This window comes from Gouania willdenowi, chromosome 6, assembly GCF_900634775.1.
Source record: "Gouania willdenowi chromosome 6, fGouWil2.1, whole genome shotgun sequence".
NCBI classification, from domain to species: domain Eukaryota; kingdom Metazoa; phylum Chordata; class Actinopteri; order Blenniiformes; family Gobiesocidae; genus Gouania; species Gouania willdenowi.
Genome location: NC_041049.1, coordinates 10,723,647 through 10,741,746, shown reverse-complemented (window position 1 = coordinate 10,741,746; position 18,100 = coordinate 10,723,647). Strand labels below are relative to the sequence as shown.

Below are 18,100 nucleotides of genomic sequence, written 5' to 3'. Positions count from 1 at the left end.
TTTCCCCAATGCATCTGTTAATTTTTTATTTTTTTGAGCTGATGAATAAAAACTTTCTTTTAATACTATAATACAATGCTGTACTATTATAATCTGTATTAATTCACGCTCAAACTTCACTATCTTTTCATTGAGTATATTTAAGAGGGTGAAACTATTGACTTTGGCAAGTCACAAAGTTAATAAGGACTGCTGCTTTAAAATGAAAGAGAGACAAATACTGAGTGAAATGGTCCTGAGAGTCGTCAATACATCTGCACCAGCTGTAAAAGTGTAAAAACGCTGACCAATTCCTTCCATTCGGTCCAAGTGGAAAGAACCAATCGGATATCTTTATGTGCCATTTCAAACACAGCCTAAGTAAATGAGGATTATCCATTTTGGATCTTTTTTCCCCAAGTGGATCATCACTCTAAATTGCTTATAGATATCTACAAACAAATGTGTCATCTTTTGGCAATAAGAAGTGATATTAAAGAGGAACAAAAAAGGAAGCTATGAACTCAATTCACACATAGTAACCAACCTGAAAACCACACTATCCCTGCAAATTAATGTCAGAGACAACATAGATGTATCTTGGTGTGTATTTAATCATTAAAGTAAAGATGCCAGCCGGTGACCAGGCTCAAACGTGCCATGAAAGCAGTGGTGCCACGCGGTGAGCTGCAAAAACTGCAGCGATGTAGGGAAGTGTCGGAGACTGTCAAGATTACCCTCCTACTGCATTACTTAGATGGGATAATCCTCTTTGTCAGAGTCTATTATTACCCAGTTACATGTGGTAACAGCAGGCCACAAAAACCTAATTCCAGCTAAATGAGATTAACACCAGGCAAAGGAATAAAAAAGGCAGGAAATATGCAAAGCTGTCCTTTATTTCTCGTGGGGGAATAAAATAAACACAAGCCTACAAATCAAAGGAATGCTTTTGAATTGGGTTTAGTAACCCTTCTTAATTTATAGTTTATGGAAAGGGTTATATCATATTCATAATTTCATATCTGTCCCCCCTTCAACTCTGAAACACAGGGCTTGTCGTGGCTTGATATCTTTATAATGGTTTTCAATATCTGGAAACTCTTGAAGTAATCGGTTTAACTTTCTCATTAACTACAATGGGAATTTAATTTATGGTTTAATGACTTTCCCTGGGGATTTTAACTCCAATCGCTGCATGAGTTTCATTGTATAGACTCAAGAAAAGGGCAACTGTCTGAAAGCAAATACTGCAATTCCAAATTAAAACACGATAGTCTAATTAATGCACGGAGTGTCACTTATCTTATCTGGAAACTTGTTCAACAGTTACTGTGTGAAACTTTCTTAATTAATCAGTTTTTGAACAGTGAATTATTTCAGAGAAATGGATTTCGTTCAGGGGTATTTGTTCGGTCTGGCCGTCAGCTATAATCACTAATTATTTCTCAAAACAGAGTTGACGAATACAACTTGGAAGAAGATAGTGGTTTTTAGTATCTTATTTAAAATTATTACAAAAGACAACACAAGGTGTGCGTTGGAGCTACTTAGCTACTTTTGACGTATCTAAAGCTGTTACTGAGATTTTTTGCTGCACATTGGAACAGCCACAGCCGGCAGTCAGCTGTGCTAGTTATAAACGAGACGTAACGTAGGTCATGCTGTGCGAGACGGGTGATAGGAGAGAGAATTGACTCACCCCCAATTTGCGCCACATCCAAAACTGCTGCAGTGTCACAATGCAGCAGATAGGTTTCCATTAAAGTCAATGCGCCAATTTCCACCACTGGAGCAGCCCTCTGCAGCAAATATGCAGCCCGTCTATTTTTGCCGGACGCCGGAGCTGTGCTGCAGCAATTTTAACTGAATAAATAAATAAATAAATAAAATAAATTTGACAAAGATAGGCCCGTACGGGTCAGGAAGTAGTAGATAGACAAAATAAAATATCCAGATTATTTTCAAAATGAAATGCTCATATTTCAAGGCGAATCGTAATTCCATCCATTGTCCGAGGTTACCCCTGGCAGAGGAAAACACCAACCTTACAGGATCTACTTCAGGCCCATTTCGGACTCTTGTCGAAAACAGAGCCCATATTCGGACTTGTGAATAAACCCTGTCAGCTGATACCACATTTTCGACAAAATTAGCATTTCTTTTTTTTTGGCACAAAAATTGTGCGTTTCGGCTCTAGCACATATTCTGACTCAGGGGGGGACCAGACTTTCCGCTGATTCCATGTTTTGTCCGATCTGAGCCTTTTAAAATTGTATTTCACATATTAATAGTGCACTTATCCATGGTTGAATCACATAGAAAATTCCGCTAATTCCCATGTAATCGCGCAATATTATATGAGTCAAAACCGGAGGCGGTGTAGGAAATGCTGGACTGCATATTACACTGAAGTTATTGGGAGACAAGTCTGGGAAGATATATTAGAGGACAAGAGAAGCACCCGTCACACTGTAACGGCCCAACTTCAATACTGACATCAAAGGTCAGTATAAAGGCCGCCACTATGTCTCAGAGACAAGTGGGTTATTGTTTCCCCCAATGGCTCCTTGGACTTTTAAAGAAAGTAACCTGACTCAACCGCTAGTATTACATATGATCTTTTGATTTAGCTTATAATTAAAAACTCACTACAAGTACCCTTTAAAGTGCCTGCGGTATTCTTTGTTGAGCCTGACGACTTTAGGTCCTGTGTTCCAATTCAGAAGTTCTGGCAAACTTTGAAAGTTATTTATCCTTAAATTCCTTTTCCCCGAGCAGGACACGGGAAGCCAATTACCTTTCCGAGTTGTAACGCCTCAAAAACATAATATCTAATAATTCTAACAAACCCTTGAACTGTAAAAATGCACATATTTTATTGTTTGGTTTGTTACCGTACTCAATACAAGGACTTTATAAGCTCTTCTCATATAGTGTGTGAACAAGAAGTACATTCTTAATAATACCAAGATGAGAAAACCTTGCCAGCTCTTCATATATTCCACAATCTCCCCAGCCATGCAGAAAGAAAGGCTTTAAGCTGCTCGCAGGCCTGATGGGCCAGCCAAAGAAGAAGCTGTGATATGATAAACACTGTCTGGGGTTCCTGAGAGAGGCTGGTTAGGTCAAAGACAATTCCAGATCGAAGGAAGCCCCGTGTCAATTTTGAGTAGGACATGTAAATGTTAAAAAGATTAAAAGCTCATCATCTTCGTCAACATGTCCCCTTCTTCCTTCCTTTTCTTTTTCCACCAATCAGAAAACCCTGTGGAGAGCTGTGAAGCAGTGTCGAGGCAATGGCGATAATAGATGAAGGTAAATTGCATTTCTCATCAGAAGTTTCATTAACCCTAAGACCTGCATTGAGGGCATAATCTGCAACATTACCACTTTCTCACGTTTCTGCCTCGCACTCAGTCAAGTCACCACACACCTTTCATGATGCACAAATAGAAGAGAGGGGGAAAAAAACAAGTTAGCTTCCAGCCCTTACAGCTTTGGTGCTATTGTGGTCATCTAATCTTCTTTAATTCAGCCTTATCCATTTAATTTAATGTGTCAGGATGGAATCAAACCCAATCCACTCAATTTCAGAAAACTATCAAAAAAAAAATTAAAAAGATGAGAAGTGTTTCAATTTCACATTTCTTAACACCAACGCTCCATCCATTGTTCCCAGTTCTCTTTCCTTGGCACCTGGGAGACATCTTTAGGCAGGTTATTAGTCCGGAGAAGTGTGTGGGCTTTGACACATGAATATTTATAGACCATTGGAGGTGTGGGAGGTCCAACCTTGACTATAGTGTAATCAGCGCACACACACACACACCAAGTTGGGGCAGGATTTAGAAAGGTGGACCTGCTGAGAGCGCCATACTTGATACCCAGTTCTTATGACTGCATATAATCAACATCTGTCTCATGAAGCTCATATCTAGGGGCAAATTTTAATTTTGCTACTTTTGCAAAAAACTATGTAACTTATTTTCAATACGTAAAGAAAAGTAAATGATAATGATAAATACCATGATTCATGCCCAGAGGAACTCTGTCACAAAACTGCTGTTCAATGAAAACTGTCATGATAAAGCAAAACGGTGACTGTTCCGCTAAATGAAAGACAAACAAAACAAAAACACAAATACACTACAGACATACATGAACTCATGAAACATAGCATTAGCATTGTGGAACAAAAACCAAGGAATTAAGATGGAACAACAGAGTTATAATGACATTAAAGTTGCATCCCCAATAATTTGGGTCTTCCTTATCTGAAGGGGTGCAGATCGATAGTTTTTTTTTTTTTTTTTTTTTAATAAACAGTATTAAAATGAGAACAACAAAGTATAAGATCCATGCTCCAAGTGAAACACTGTTGTACATCTTTTCAACCAAAAATTACATTTGAGTTATTGTTATTTTGGTTGTTTTGATCTTGCATGAAAAACCAACAGATTTTATGGTTGCATTTAGATATTTTAGATATCCAAGCTCTTTCTCTGCATTTTATCCATTTCTGAAAAGCAGCACCCATAAAAATGTCCAGTAACATTTTGAGGGTTATTTTCTCACAGAATGGTCATTAGGGTGGGGACAGGTGGCATCCTTAATAATTATTCACATCACTCACTTCTTCACCCTGTATTTTCGAACATGAGTGGGTGCCAAAAGAAGGCAATTACAATTTTTGGCAATATTATCACTGTTCCTTAAAAAGTAACCAAACCCCAAAACCAAAACTTTTTTTCTGCTGAAAACAAATATATTTGGTATTTAGTATTTTTGATTGATTCTTGTCCAACTCTTAGTATTTCAGTTTGGCATATTTTTTAGTAAAAATGGAAGAGCGAGTGCCCTCTATGGACCCACCTACTACAATCACATTTTGCTGTCAATTGATAGAGATGAAGGCTGAGGAGATGGAGGTGATGACGTTTTGGTGGATTGTTACATTACTGTTGGCCCCGCCCCCCCATAAAGACTAGCATCTGTCAACTCTGCAATCTGTGGTGAGTAGGTTGGATTTAGAGAATAGTGAATAGAAATGTATAGTGAGTATTGAGTAGGTAGCTAGCATAGCATAGATTGTTTTTTAGATATTTTATAGTATAGACTGGGTGCATCTTTACTGCCCAAAATCTAAGGTTTTTTCTAGGATTTCCAGCCTTGACTCACTTTGGCCAAAACTTCGGGGTTTACCGGGAGATAATGGAATGTTCGAAAGAAAAAAAAGTCAGATTGATCCACATAAATGATCTACCATGAAAACCGTGTTGACCTGTAGGAGTCAGTAGATGGTGCTTAGTATCATACCATTACAGTTGTGCATTTATGATGGCATACTGAGGGACTGAGTACAGTGGTTCAAAGACTTTTGAAAAACATTCTTCTTGGTCTTTTCTTTTTTTTTTTTTTAACTTTGCATAATATTCAGTAGGACCTCAGGCAATAAATTGGACACCAAGTACTCAGGAAACTTTGACAAAGTTGTGGTACTTTACAACGAGAGCGCCGACTGTTTTTCAATGTCATTTCATTAGTTTAGCCTTGGATGACAAAACTGAGATCAGATTAATGTCATTGTTGTGCTGAAGATTTTTCAGAAGTTCTATAGCATTCCAGATAGAGCCTTATTTCATAAACTGAAAACCATTGGTATAAATTTTCGTCGGGCAAAAAAATACTGTAAAAAATTACTTTTCTTCTTAATGTTTTGGTAAATTCAACAAATCCTTATTGTTTCACATATTTCCGAGTCTCAGGATCAAACTGAATAGCTATAGTGATCCTTATTTAACCATCATGATGGCAATAAAAAAGAAAACGTAGTATGGCATGACACTGCCTTTGTGTGAAACATTTGTCACACACAAAATTTAAAACATGACTACCATACACATAAATTGGTATTATTTAAGTGACTGAGCCAGGTAAAAATGTAGCACATGTTCACCCACTCCCGCCAACACATCCCCTTAATGAGTACAGGAGGTTTGTTGTGTAAAAACTGCGAAAGTGTCATTTTAATCACGGAAGCCGGTGTGCCGTTGCACGAGTTGGCCTTTTTTAATTACCTTACTAAATGAGCAGAGTCAAGGATGGACAAGTCTGCCCAGAACCTAGATACCATCTTATGAAGAACCTGCACCCACACTCTGGACTGAGTAATGATCAGTTGACATTCAAATGTCCTTCCTCCCCAGGATGTTTAATGAGACAAAGACAGACGCCCACACCGACTACAACTAGACTCAAACTTTCCTGTAGGAAACTAAGACCCGCTTTTGTTTGTGAAGAAGAATAAAAACTCAATAAATAAAATAACAGAAAAAAATGCGTTAAAAAACTACTGGTCTATAAAATATTCATCAATCTCGTGACCTGAGCAGTTAAAGTTGGCGCTCTCTTGTGTGCACTAATTAGGCCCCGATTTAGTGTTGAGCTACAGTCTCTCTGAACCTGCAAGTTTTGACAGCTTTCTCTGATGGGCACAGCTGCCTATAGTGAAACTACAATTGCCTGTTATGGTTATGAGTCAGGCTTAACTGCAGAACAAAGGTTGAACAATACCACACTGCAATAAGGTTCATTATTGGTTAGTAGTTTTAAAAAAATATATTTTACAAGTAGTCATGTTAGATCATTTGAATTGAAATTGACAGAAAATATGTCCATTTGTTCTATACTTAGTGCCTTACCCATACAATATAAACTGCCTCTAAGCTAAAAGACAATAAAGGCATACAGGAGCACATAAAACAAGTTAATGGTCATTGGTACACTAAAGTAAAGTTATTGATACCTCCACCAAGGAGGTTTGTTTGTTTGTTAGCAGGATTATGTCAGAAGTACTTACCGGATTTTGACAATAATTTAACCAAAGATGGACCTTATAACATTGAGATTCCATTCCATTTTGGAGCAGATCTGGATCAATATACTGATTCTGGATCAGTTTCTCATCACTGGCAAAATTTAACTTCGTTATGTCGGGTTGGTTCCTGAACTCATTGAGTGCCATTCACGTCTATAGACGTTATTTGGTTTAGTAAAGTGGAGTGCAATTGTGTTTTTCGGCTGGAGTTGCTCGGAGACAGTGTGACGAAGGTCTCCCGCGAATATCTAACTTGTACAATGATGTAGTGACCAACTGGTGACATGTAGATGGCAGCAGCGCACCTTTGGATGAGAGATCACAGTGATGGGCAGAACTCAGAGGAAGAGGAAAAGCATTTACGAGACAAAATGGCGCTACAAGAGTTAATGCTGAAGTTCCCAGCAGTTCACAGCAGGCAACACTCGACCAGAGCATGTGTGGAACTAAGTGGACTATTGAAAGTGTGGCGATGGTGAAAGAAAACGATCAAAAAACGGGGCAAGTGGTGACCCTTGGTATGTCCGGGAGAAGGAGGAAGTTGTGTGGAGAATGAGACTTGGAGGAATGCCAAAATACAGTAAGAAATCCATTCAACTCTGACCTAGATAGCAAAATAATAATAATGTTGTCATCAAAAGCCCGGTCTCAGTGTTGATTTTGTAGTTTTATAGAATTAAACCAAAGTTGAGGTGTCCCTAAAGCAAAAAAAATTGCTTCAAAGTCACTGAGGTTTTTTCACAAACTGGCGATTTGTGTGAAACTTGCCTCTATTCAACTGCTGATTATGAAAGAATGAAACAAGCTAGAAACAAAATGTTCGGATGAAAGCAGAGAATCTAATCTTTCAGAATCAGGTTTCAGATTTTGAATTGTCATAGGACAAAATATTCTGTGGGTCTTGAAAAATCAGTGAAAATCATCTAAAACGCCTGGCACTGAGGGGTTGGCTGCTCTGAAAATGGCTGGCAGTGAATGAGTTCATTACCGGGATTTGCAAACTGGATTGCGCATTTCATCATGATTTTTTACACAAAGGTGCTGATACATTTGGACCTACTGCAGTGTTATTAATGGGGATGGACATTTCTTACAACCCTTTAAAGTGAGAATGATCAGGATCACTGATCCAGGTAACTGCAAATATCTAGGAAAGAGGATATTTGGCATCTGGCTAAGGTTCGTACTCTTTTTCCACGTAGAATGTGCTTTCATGAACAATAGAAATTAATAATAATTATCTTTGATAGGTGCATGTGTTACCAGGCATAAAGGATCAAGGGGAAGTGATTCAGGGAGGTACTCTGTTGAGGATTAATTGCAGGTGCAGTACATGTGATTAATCACACCTGCTTTTAATGTTTTAGGCGAGTGGCTGGAATGGGCAAGCTACCGGTAGTCAGCAGCATGCACTCCTGCAGAGGAGAAAAGAAGCTGAGCTAATTGAGCTAACCTTGCCCACTAAACTGAAAAACTGTGTGCCAACCGGATAATAAAAACCAAAAACCAGCTACCGGTGTGTGTGCCCGTATCTCCAACCCCTACCTGACAAGAAGTATTGCTATAGTATCATTCTGGCTTAAAAAAGTGACGAGGCATAATGGAAAACTGGAAATCCAAACTTTAATTAATTAACAATGTCCTGAGTTTGAATTAATCATTTCATTAATGGTTAGAGGTGAGAAATGAATCATAATATGACCACGGTGACTATGAGACTTCTTCATGAAAATGAAGACTAATTACAATCTGCATAAAAAAAGTGGGAGGCAAAAAGCTTATGGTGGCTTAACGTTAACACCCACACAATTAAATCCAGCTAAATTGATTTTGAAGAATATTTCAGTAAAACCTTGGAATGTTCTGTTACGCATAACCTCATACTTTTTAATTAACCATGCAACTACAAAAAGTACCCAAACATTGTACAATGAAGGAGTTATTATCAAAAGCCATACATGGTATTAGGTGATTTGCACTGCAAAGACTTTACAGGAACGAGTTGCCGGTTTCATGTTGAATTAAGTCTATCTTTCCCTAAAAAGATCCATACAAGAGCCTATGTGCACTCCATTGTGTAACATTAACATAAATACTTCTCACAAAACAGAAAATAATGTAATTTGTACCAATATATTGATAGCTCAACAAAGATCCACCATGATCTTTCACTCAAGTTTGGCAGATCTCATTTTGGTTGTAGTTTGCTAACCAAACTGGCATGACTGTGTTTAACATCTTGCACTATAAAAGCACCTTTTCTTAATCAGACTATGGAGACTTTTGTTCTCCTCATGCATTCATATGGAGAGGGTTGCCTGTGATCCTCTTGCTGTTTCACTGCTTTTTCCTCCTTCCACAACGTGTATATATATATATATATAGATAAATATATATATATAACATATGATATTTTGAACTCTGCAGGCTGGGAACATCCCAAAAAGAGCTGCAGCTTTGACAGATGCCAATAAAGTCAGTAAGATACCTTGCCAGTGGCAATAACTTGATGGCTGGTTGGAGTCAAACCTACAGTAAAACCTTGAGTACTGTTGTTTATCCATTCTGTATATCACAGGGTTTGACATTTATGCTTGCCCGTTTGCCACTGGCAAGTGAAATTTATATGGCAAGCTATCATTACCCCTATCTTGCCCGACATGGCAAGTCCAAAGAAAATGAACTTTTATAGCTTGACCGAGCCTCTGTGTTTACCGAACCCCCAGGCTCTGAGAGCGGGTTTTTGTACCGAGGAATCCATGGCTGCTGTTAGCGTCTGTTGTGTCTCAGGAGACGTCTGTTTTGTGGAGTCGGCCAGTGCAGCTAGGTGGTAGTCGAGAGTGCACTTGCGATGGAAACATACATAAGAGCCAGCCTTGTGTGCCACGGACCACTATTATACCGCTCACTTTTCCACGGACCAAAGGGAGTGTCACAGTCTAGAGCAGAGAGGAGAGCATTCAGATACTCTCTCTTTCATGCCGGAAATGTTTGTTGTAACACGTGGGTTGGTAGACGCAGGACCCTCACCTCCCCAATGCACCTGCAATTGATTTAAATGTATACCTGTCACGCTTTTACTTAGACCGGAGAAATTAGTGAGTGTCTGTACCGACCCAGGCCCCGGGGGTGGAAGACTCCCGAACTAAAGCACTTTATTTTGTTTGACTTTGATCAATATGCTCATTGATGTTTTGTCTGCTGAATCATTTGTATAAATAGACAACACAAACACAATGGAAGGAAAAAAGTGTTACTTGTTTTTTATCATAGATTTTTCATATCTTGAAAAGAGAACTTTCAGAATTGATGTATGTTTATCTTTGAAATCAGGTAAGATTTATCAGTTGTTGATGGTTCTGAATTGGATATGTGTTGGTTATTGATTACCTCTCATCAGCAGCCAATAACAGTCAATCTTTACGTCCTAAGCCAAAATGTCAGGAAAATATTAAGTGGATTATATTAGTTCATTTGATTTCTAATGATCAATATACATTACCTAGTACCTATAATATATATATAGTTTTTGATGGCAAAACAAACACGTCTTCTTGGCGAGTTTACAAAACAAAATGATCAATCAGTAACACAAACATGTCGTATAATTACTGATAACTTAATGGTTAACCATTTCCATTAGTGAAATATATTTAATATTTATAAACAAAATCTCAACTTGCCATGAAGCAAGTCAATAGTATGCTCTATTTATTTTCCCAACATGGCATGTAACTAGGGCTGTATCAATATTTAAAATTTATCAAGTTTTCTATTTTGGCGATTTAGAAAATTACAATTTCACCTATTATCAATATCCATATTTTTAATAGCTTACTTTGTATTAAGATACTCGTTTTCAGAGTAGCTGCTTTCACTACTTCTCAGAACAGCATGATAAGCACAGTTAGATGGATTAGTGTCCTTCCTAACCCAGGCCTTCCCCAAAACAAGCCACACTACAGAACTCACTCACACGTGCTGTCCCTTATAGCAGAAAAAGCCAAAGGTGGCCCATATTGTGCAGATGTTTGTTAATAAAAGAAATGTGTCTGTTTGGCATTTTGCATTAGCAAATTTATCCCAGAAATGTATTTCTGGTCAGACTTAATTTGAATTCAAATGATCTTAAGGCTGCACAATTTTGACAAAAAACCTAATTGTGATTCTTGTGACAGATATTGCGATTCGATTTGTGATTTTTTTTTTCAATATTTTATACATTTAAATGCATATGCGTTTTATTTTTTTCCAAATTCCATGTTTTCCACATTCATTTTAAAATTCCGTTTATTTTAATAAATATTAATATTCGTTTTTAACTCCTGTGAAGAAACAAAATAAATACTAATAAATAAAAAACTATATTCAAACAAAAATATATGTCAAAAATAAAGCAAGCAACTTAAGGTAGATATAAGTTGTATTGGCATGGATTGTTCTGACTGCTCCTTTTTTAATTATTCATGTCATATAAAAATGTATGAGAGCAGCATTAATGTCATAATTTCCACTCAGGGATCAATGGTTTACTGAATCTGAACAGGATTGATTAAGTTTTGATCAACTTAATTTAAATTAACCTAATTTAAATAATCCTGATGACATAATTCCAGAATTTAATAATTAAACAAAAACAAATGGAAACAAGGATGAATCAGTTATTTCACCACTAGGGGCCAGAGTATTAGAAGCTATAGTTATCATTAACCTATGATGTTTTAGACGCTACAATCCCTAGCATCAATGGTCTTCTTGTCCACAACAACTTTTCCCACAGATCTTCTGTAGCTCTGATGAGATGTTTAAATGCTCTGAGAAGGTGAAACTGATTAAAGCTGCTCACGTTTTCACGGAGCGATGCAGCGCTACATGAGAAACGGACGGAGATCCACAGACACGTTAAAGTTAAGCGGGCATTGTGACAATTTGCGTATTTTTTTGGCAGTTGAGACGGTGTTTAGTGTGGATTAAACTGTATTTGAAGCAGCCAGGACAGGAGGGAGGTGGGCGGTGCATAATAAGCGGTCCCTAAATCATTTCCCCATAAAAAAAATTTCCTTTTCCTCGCGGTGATGGCGTTTCAATCCGATTCTGTCCATTTCCTCGTTCAACGGCAGATTCCATTTTCATTAGTCGATTCCATGATTCCGTCAATGATTCACCCTAACCCTCAATATTGATGCGATTAAGGTTAATCGTTCAGCATTATCGTATATCGCCATTTTGAGAAAAACTATCGAGATATGTGTTTTGGTCCATATCGCCCAGCCCTACATGTGACCTTTGAAAGTTAACGTGCATCACCTGTATCACCTACCTGGTGGTGTTGGTGGTGGTGGCAGTGGTGCAACTGGAACTGGACTTGGCTCAGGCACTGGCTCAGACTTAGGGACTGGAGCTGAGAAAACAGGTTCCTCTTTGGGCTGAAGAGGAGGTGCAACTGGTTCAGAAGGAGCCGTAAACTCAAGCAAAGGAGGCGCAGCGATTAGCTCAGCGGGTTGGGAGGCCAAGCTGCTGTCAGGCTTCAAAAGAGGAGGGGAAGATATGCACTCTGATTCAGGATGGGAAGGGGTGACGGGTTTGATTATGATGGCAGGGGGAGGAGGAGAGGGAATGGCTTCAGGAAAAGCAGAGCAAGAAGCGATGGGTTCAATCACAGAAGATGGAGAAACAAGGGATTGGTTTAAAAGAGGTGGAAGAAATGGAATGACCACTTCCACCTCAGCTGAAACAGGGTGGGGAAGGGGGGTAAGAGGATGGTGCAATGTTGGCAAAGTTACCGTCTCAACAGCGGGAGCAGCATCAGCAGCAGGTGGTGGAGGAGGAGATGCTGCTACAGGCTCAAAAGCAGAAGCAGCAGCAGCAGCAGCAGGGTCAGCAGGGGGCACTGTGTCGGGGATAGTGAGTGATGCTACCTGTTCCACAGGAGGAGGAGGAGGAGGAGGAACAGTCTCTGTCACAAAGTGGACTGGAGGAGGAGGAGGAGGTGGTGTTGGTTCAACAGCTTCCACAGGAGAGGGAAGAAGAGGAGGCAGGGAGGTGATGGGGTCAAAGAGGGGAGGCACTGGTCGGAGGAGGGATGAAGCAACAGTGGGCGCTGGTGGAGGAGGAGTGGGAGGCTGCTGTTTCTTTGGAGGCTCCTCTGGTTCCCTCATTCGTTTGATGACGTTCTCAGAAAGCTGAAGAAAGCAGAAGAAGTAAAGTTTCAAGATGAAGGAGATGAATACGCTACAACTGTTTTCACTCTTTTATAAATATATATGTGTGTGTGTGTGTGTGTGTGTGTGTGTGTGTGTGTGTGTGTGTGTGTGTGTGTGTGTGTGTGTGTTGGAGCAGGAAGTTATAAAATATAAGTTCCAAGATAACATGTTTTCCTCTTTAGAAAAAGCTAACAAAAAATGCTACTAGAATAGTTTTTTTAAGATTTTTCCACTAAAACATATTAAACGGTTTCAGAGCAATTTATTTATTTATATTTAAAAAAAAAAAAAAAGAAGAAGAAAATGGCTGCCCATATCTTTAGTCCTCACAAAAGTTTCACACTTTTCCTGTGCATTCAGTTGTTTATGTTGACATGTTGAATGAAGTCCCCTAAAATCACAAAAGTGATCAACAATTACAACAATGCCAAGATCAGGAAGTTGATAAGAAGAAAAATTATTATTACAGGGTTCCTACAGCTTTAGTCAAATTAAATTCAAGACGTTTTAAGACTTTTTAATGCCATTTGAAACTAAATTTAATACCAACTTTTCAGTGAACATAATTGGGGGGAAAAATGCCACATCAATTACATAGCGTTAGGGTCATTTTTTTTTTTTTCCAAGTGTCAAGTAAACATACAAAAATACACAAAATGACAGTAAAACACAAAAAAAATAGACTAAAAATAAAATAAAAATAGCCAAAAATCTACAAAACAACAACAAAAATACAAAAAATAAAAACTATTAAGAAAACACATTAAGAAACATATTTGTTGGACAGGCAATTTGTTGTTTACACATTTTTTTTTAAATTATTTTGAAATGTGACTAATTACAATCATAAAATCATACTTGTTATGTGTTATAGTTTAAGACTTTTGTAACAAGGATTTAAGAGATTCTAATAACAATTAAGACCTTAACTTTGGATTCATTAATTTAATGCCTTTTAAGACTTTTTAAGGATCAGTGGGAACCCTGTACTATTATCATTATTATTACATTTTACAAGGTAATAATAAGCAAAGTCATGCTAACAAATGAGCTGTCCAATCAGCAAAAGTCTTTCAATCTATATTTAACATCAGCGAGCTAAGTCATGAGACAACTAGTGACAGCGAGAAGTCACAACACTTTGCTCTCAAATCTTGGATCGTGTTCATGAATGTGTGGCGTGTATCACCCCAAAAAGGGTTCAGTAAAGGTTAGAGAGACAGTAATGAGATTGAACTGTTGTTGCCTTAAATGCCCTAGATTAGGGATACAGGACAACAATATGATGCACAATGCAACTAAGCTGGACTCCATTAAGACAGACTCACAACTATAGGACAAAAGGCTCAATTAAGACTGAATTATGTAATATAGCAGGTGTGGGGAAAAAAATATAGATTTTTTTATGATTTGTTGTGATATAATATTTCTCTCAGCATCATTCTTAAGAAATAATGTTATTTTTTAACCGTGTTTGTGTATGCAGTCATAGGTTAACACTACATGTAGTGTCGTGCACTTTCATGTCAGTGACTGATTTTGAGCTGTGCAGGTAGGGGTGCTGAAAAAAATCGATTAGACGGATATGTCACAATATTACGTTGCGCAATTTTCGGATCAATTCTAAGTCCATCCATATCGATTTTTATTATTATTTTTTTTTTAACCTTTATTTAACCAGGAAAGTCTTTTCCACTGCAGGAGAATGTAACTGCACAAAAAAGTGCACTGAAACCTGGGCATATTGACCAGCGTGTGTTTTTTCAATAAAATCTAAAAAGAAAGTACTAACTTTCTGCATTTATTTGTTGTTCTAGACATATACCTCAGTTAAGTTGCACTAAAGTCAAAGCTGGTTTAAAAGCCACAGGCAGATTGTATGTATATTATTTATTTTAAGTTGTTGGCACATGGCTGTTAAAGCCAATGTTTTGAGTGTAAAATATGCCAACAAAATATATTTAATACATAATATTCTCATGAAGGTGCACACATTTACAGATTAGTTGTTTCTTAAGTCATATATAGAAAATAAAAATCACAATAATCGCCTTGCACTTTAATATGATATATCGTATCATGACCTATGTATCGGGATACGAATCGTATTGCCAGATGCCAGGCAACGCACCCCATGTGTAATGCTTTTGTTTTCTTTTTTGAATTATGACTCATATTGTTTCAACAAGTGTATGAGTCCATTTTAATTTTTTGATTTAAAAAAAATGTGATATTACAATTCTTAATTGCAATAATCACTATCCAATCGCATTAGTTAATAATTCAAAACCACAATATAATTAAAATAGACAGCCAAGTATCTATTTGGTATTTATTGGTACTTCCAGAGAGTTTTTTATTTATTTTTTTTCTTTAATAATATTATATAATAATAAATGAAATCTTAACATTTTGATTTATTATCGTTATTTTTGTTTTTATTTACATTTTGACAAACCTTTCATTTTACACAGATGCCTTTGTGGAAAATAAATTAAGTTCCAATCATACAAGACTTGGTTTCTTCCTTTTTATATTTATAAATGAGATGTTTACTGTATGTAAGGGAAGATTTATTACCAAAAGTGAAAGTAACTAGTAACTTTTATTTTGAGTACTATTTAATTCAGCTACTTTTTACTTGTACTTGAGTATTTTCTGTATGACTTACTTGTAATTGAGTGCAATTTAAATCAAGTAAGAGTACTTCAACTTGAGTAGGATATATATCAGTACTCTTTACACCTGAGTAAAGGTATTTAATGTAAGCAAGCGTCTCATTCACTGAACCTTCCTTCTCAACCTCTACTGCAGATGCTTCAATGATAGAAAAAAGTTTGTAGACTTAAGAATTATCCTTATTCCCATACTTTAGCCGTGTAACACTCTCAGGGCATTTTTTTACTTTAATAGGCTGACTTAAAGGGGATTAAAGCAGTTATATAACATTTGTTTGGCTCAGTTTAAAGCATGTCACCTACCCGGATGCCCTTCACCACTGTTATATTCTGGTTCTCGTCTGCCTCGAATGACACTCGGCGGGTGTTGTTGGCTCCCATCGTCAGACCGCAGACTGTCGCAGTGTTTACATTAAAAGTAGAAAAACAGACCTCCACAACAGCTCTGGGTGCACTTTACTTTAGGTTAGCTACAACAAGCTAAGACCTACACACTGCACTGATACTGACAGGGCAGCACTTCCTTAGCATGACGCATATTGAACAACGAGAACGTTGATTGGACAGAAGCGGCAGCCGTCTTTGCATCAGAGACGCTGATTGGTTCAATATTCAGCGAGCGTCATATTTGACGTAAAGACGTAGTATTTGAAATTCATCAGCAAAAAAAAAAAAAAAAAAGTTCAACACGCACACTTTTTAAAATATAAATACATATATACAATGCCCTCTAATTTTTCATAAATGGAATAGAGACATTTCCAAGTCATTTCACAGACTCTTACGGACAATGAAAATGATGAATTGAGCTTTAATTCTTTGCTTGGCTATGTTGTTCAGATTTCAAAGTCAATCCCCAAATTTCAGTTTTTTTTTTTATTATTATTAAAACAATTTCAAATTGTATTACGACTCACTAAATGAGGTAAAAACTACTAAAGCACAGAAATTACACACAATCTTTGAAAAATTCCAAAATAATCAGTCCCCTCTGTACATAAAAACACAATTTTTATATGAATTAATAAACCAATTTTACTGTAACCTGTTTTCATTTTATAGCAACTTAATTTATGTATTGATGTTGTTGTTTTTTTAAAAAAATATTGTTGTAATTTAGAGATGTTTGGTTTTTTTATATAAATTATTTATTTTTATTTATTTTCTAAGTCTGCCGATTGGCTGGGTTTAGAGCATGTCTTATGATTGGGGGATGCCCTGTATGACGCAGACACTATTATTGTCTAACTGATGGAGACAATAAAGTGTGCATGATACCTGCCACTTTCACTTCTACACTGTTAAAATCCTAACAATAAATATATATATATGTATAGCCTGCAAAACATTAAAGTAATTTATGTATATATATATGTTTGGAAGTATTAAAACCTTTTGCATGGTTTCATATACAGTGGGGCAAAAAAAAATTTAGTCAGCCACCAATTGTGCAAGTTCTCCCACCTAAAAAGATGAGAGGCCTGTAATTTTCATCATAGGTATACCTCAACTATGAGAGACAAAATGAGAAAAAAAATCCAGAAAATCACATTGTAGGATTTTTAATGAATTTATTTGCAAATTATGGTGGAAAATATGTATGTGGTCAATAATAAACGCTAATATCAATACTTTGTACTGTACCCTTTGTTGACAATGACAGAGGTCAAACGTTTTCTGTAAGTCTTCACAAGGTTTTCACACACTGTTGCTGGTATTTTGGCCCATTCCTCCATGCAGATCTCCTCTAGAGCAGTGATGTTTTGGGACTGTTGCTGGGCAACACAGACTTTCAACTCCCTCCAAAGATTTTCTATGATTGAGATCTGGAGACTGGCTAGCCTAGGCCACTCCAGGACCTTGAAATGCTTCTTCATTGCCCGGGAGGTGTGCTTGGGATCATTGTCGTGCTGAACGACCCAGCCATCAAGGCCCTTGCTGATGGAAGGAGGTTTTCACTCAAAATCTCACAATACATGGCCCCATTCATTCAGGTCCTTTACACGGATCAGTCGTCTTGGTCCCTTTGCTGAGAAACAACCCCAAAGCATGATGTTACCACCCCCCATGCTTTACAGTAGTTCAACTCAGCATTCTTTCTCCTCCAAATACGAGTTGAGTTTTTACCAAAAAGTTCTATTTTGGTTTCATCTGACCATATGACATTCACCGAATCCTCTTCTGGATCATCCAAATGCTCTCTAGCAAACTTCAGATGGGCCCAAACATGTACTGATTTAAGCAGGGGGACACGTCTAGCACTGCAGGATTTGAGTCCCTAGCGGCGTAGTGTGTTTCTGATGGTAGCCTTTGTTACTTTGGTCCCAGCTCTGTGCAGGTCATTCACTAGGTCCCCCCGT

The 18,100-nt window shown here is 37.4% G+C and overlaps 1 protein-coding gene across 2 annotated transcripts in view; it reads right to left on the bottom strand.

Annotated features, from left to right (window-relative positions):
- chchd3a (coiled-coil-helix-coiled-coil-helix domain containing 3a) overlaps positions 1–16,282 on the bottom strand; it is a 100,991-nt gene extending 84,709 nt beyond the window's left edge. Inside the window, exons 1-3 of one of the 2 annotated variants that reach the window (XM_028449048.1) lie at positions 16,044–16,282; positions 12,643–13,041; positions 12,180–12,384 (exon numbers count right to left, since the gene is read on the bottom strand). In XM_028449048.1, coding sequence (XP_028304849.1) covers positions 12,180–12,384; positions 12,643–13,041; positions 16,044–16,121 — 682 coding nt within the window. In that variant the 5' untranslated portion in view covers positions 16,122–16,282. The remainder of the gene's footprint in view (positions 1–12,179; positions 12,385–12,642; positions 13,042–16,043) is intronic. The other variant, XM_028449049.1, reaches the window with a different exon arrangement.
- Positions 16,283–18,100: the final 1,818 nt, after the last annotated feature.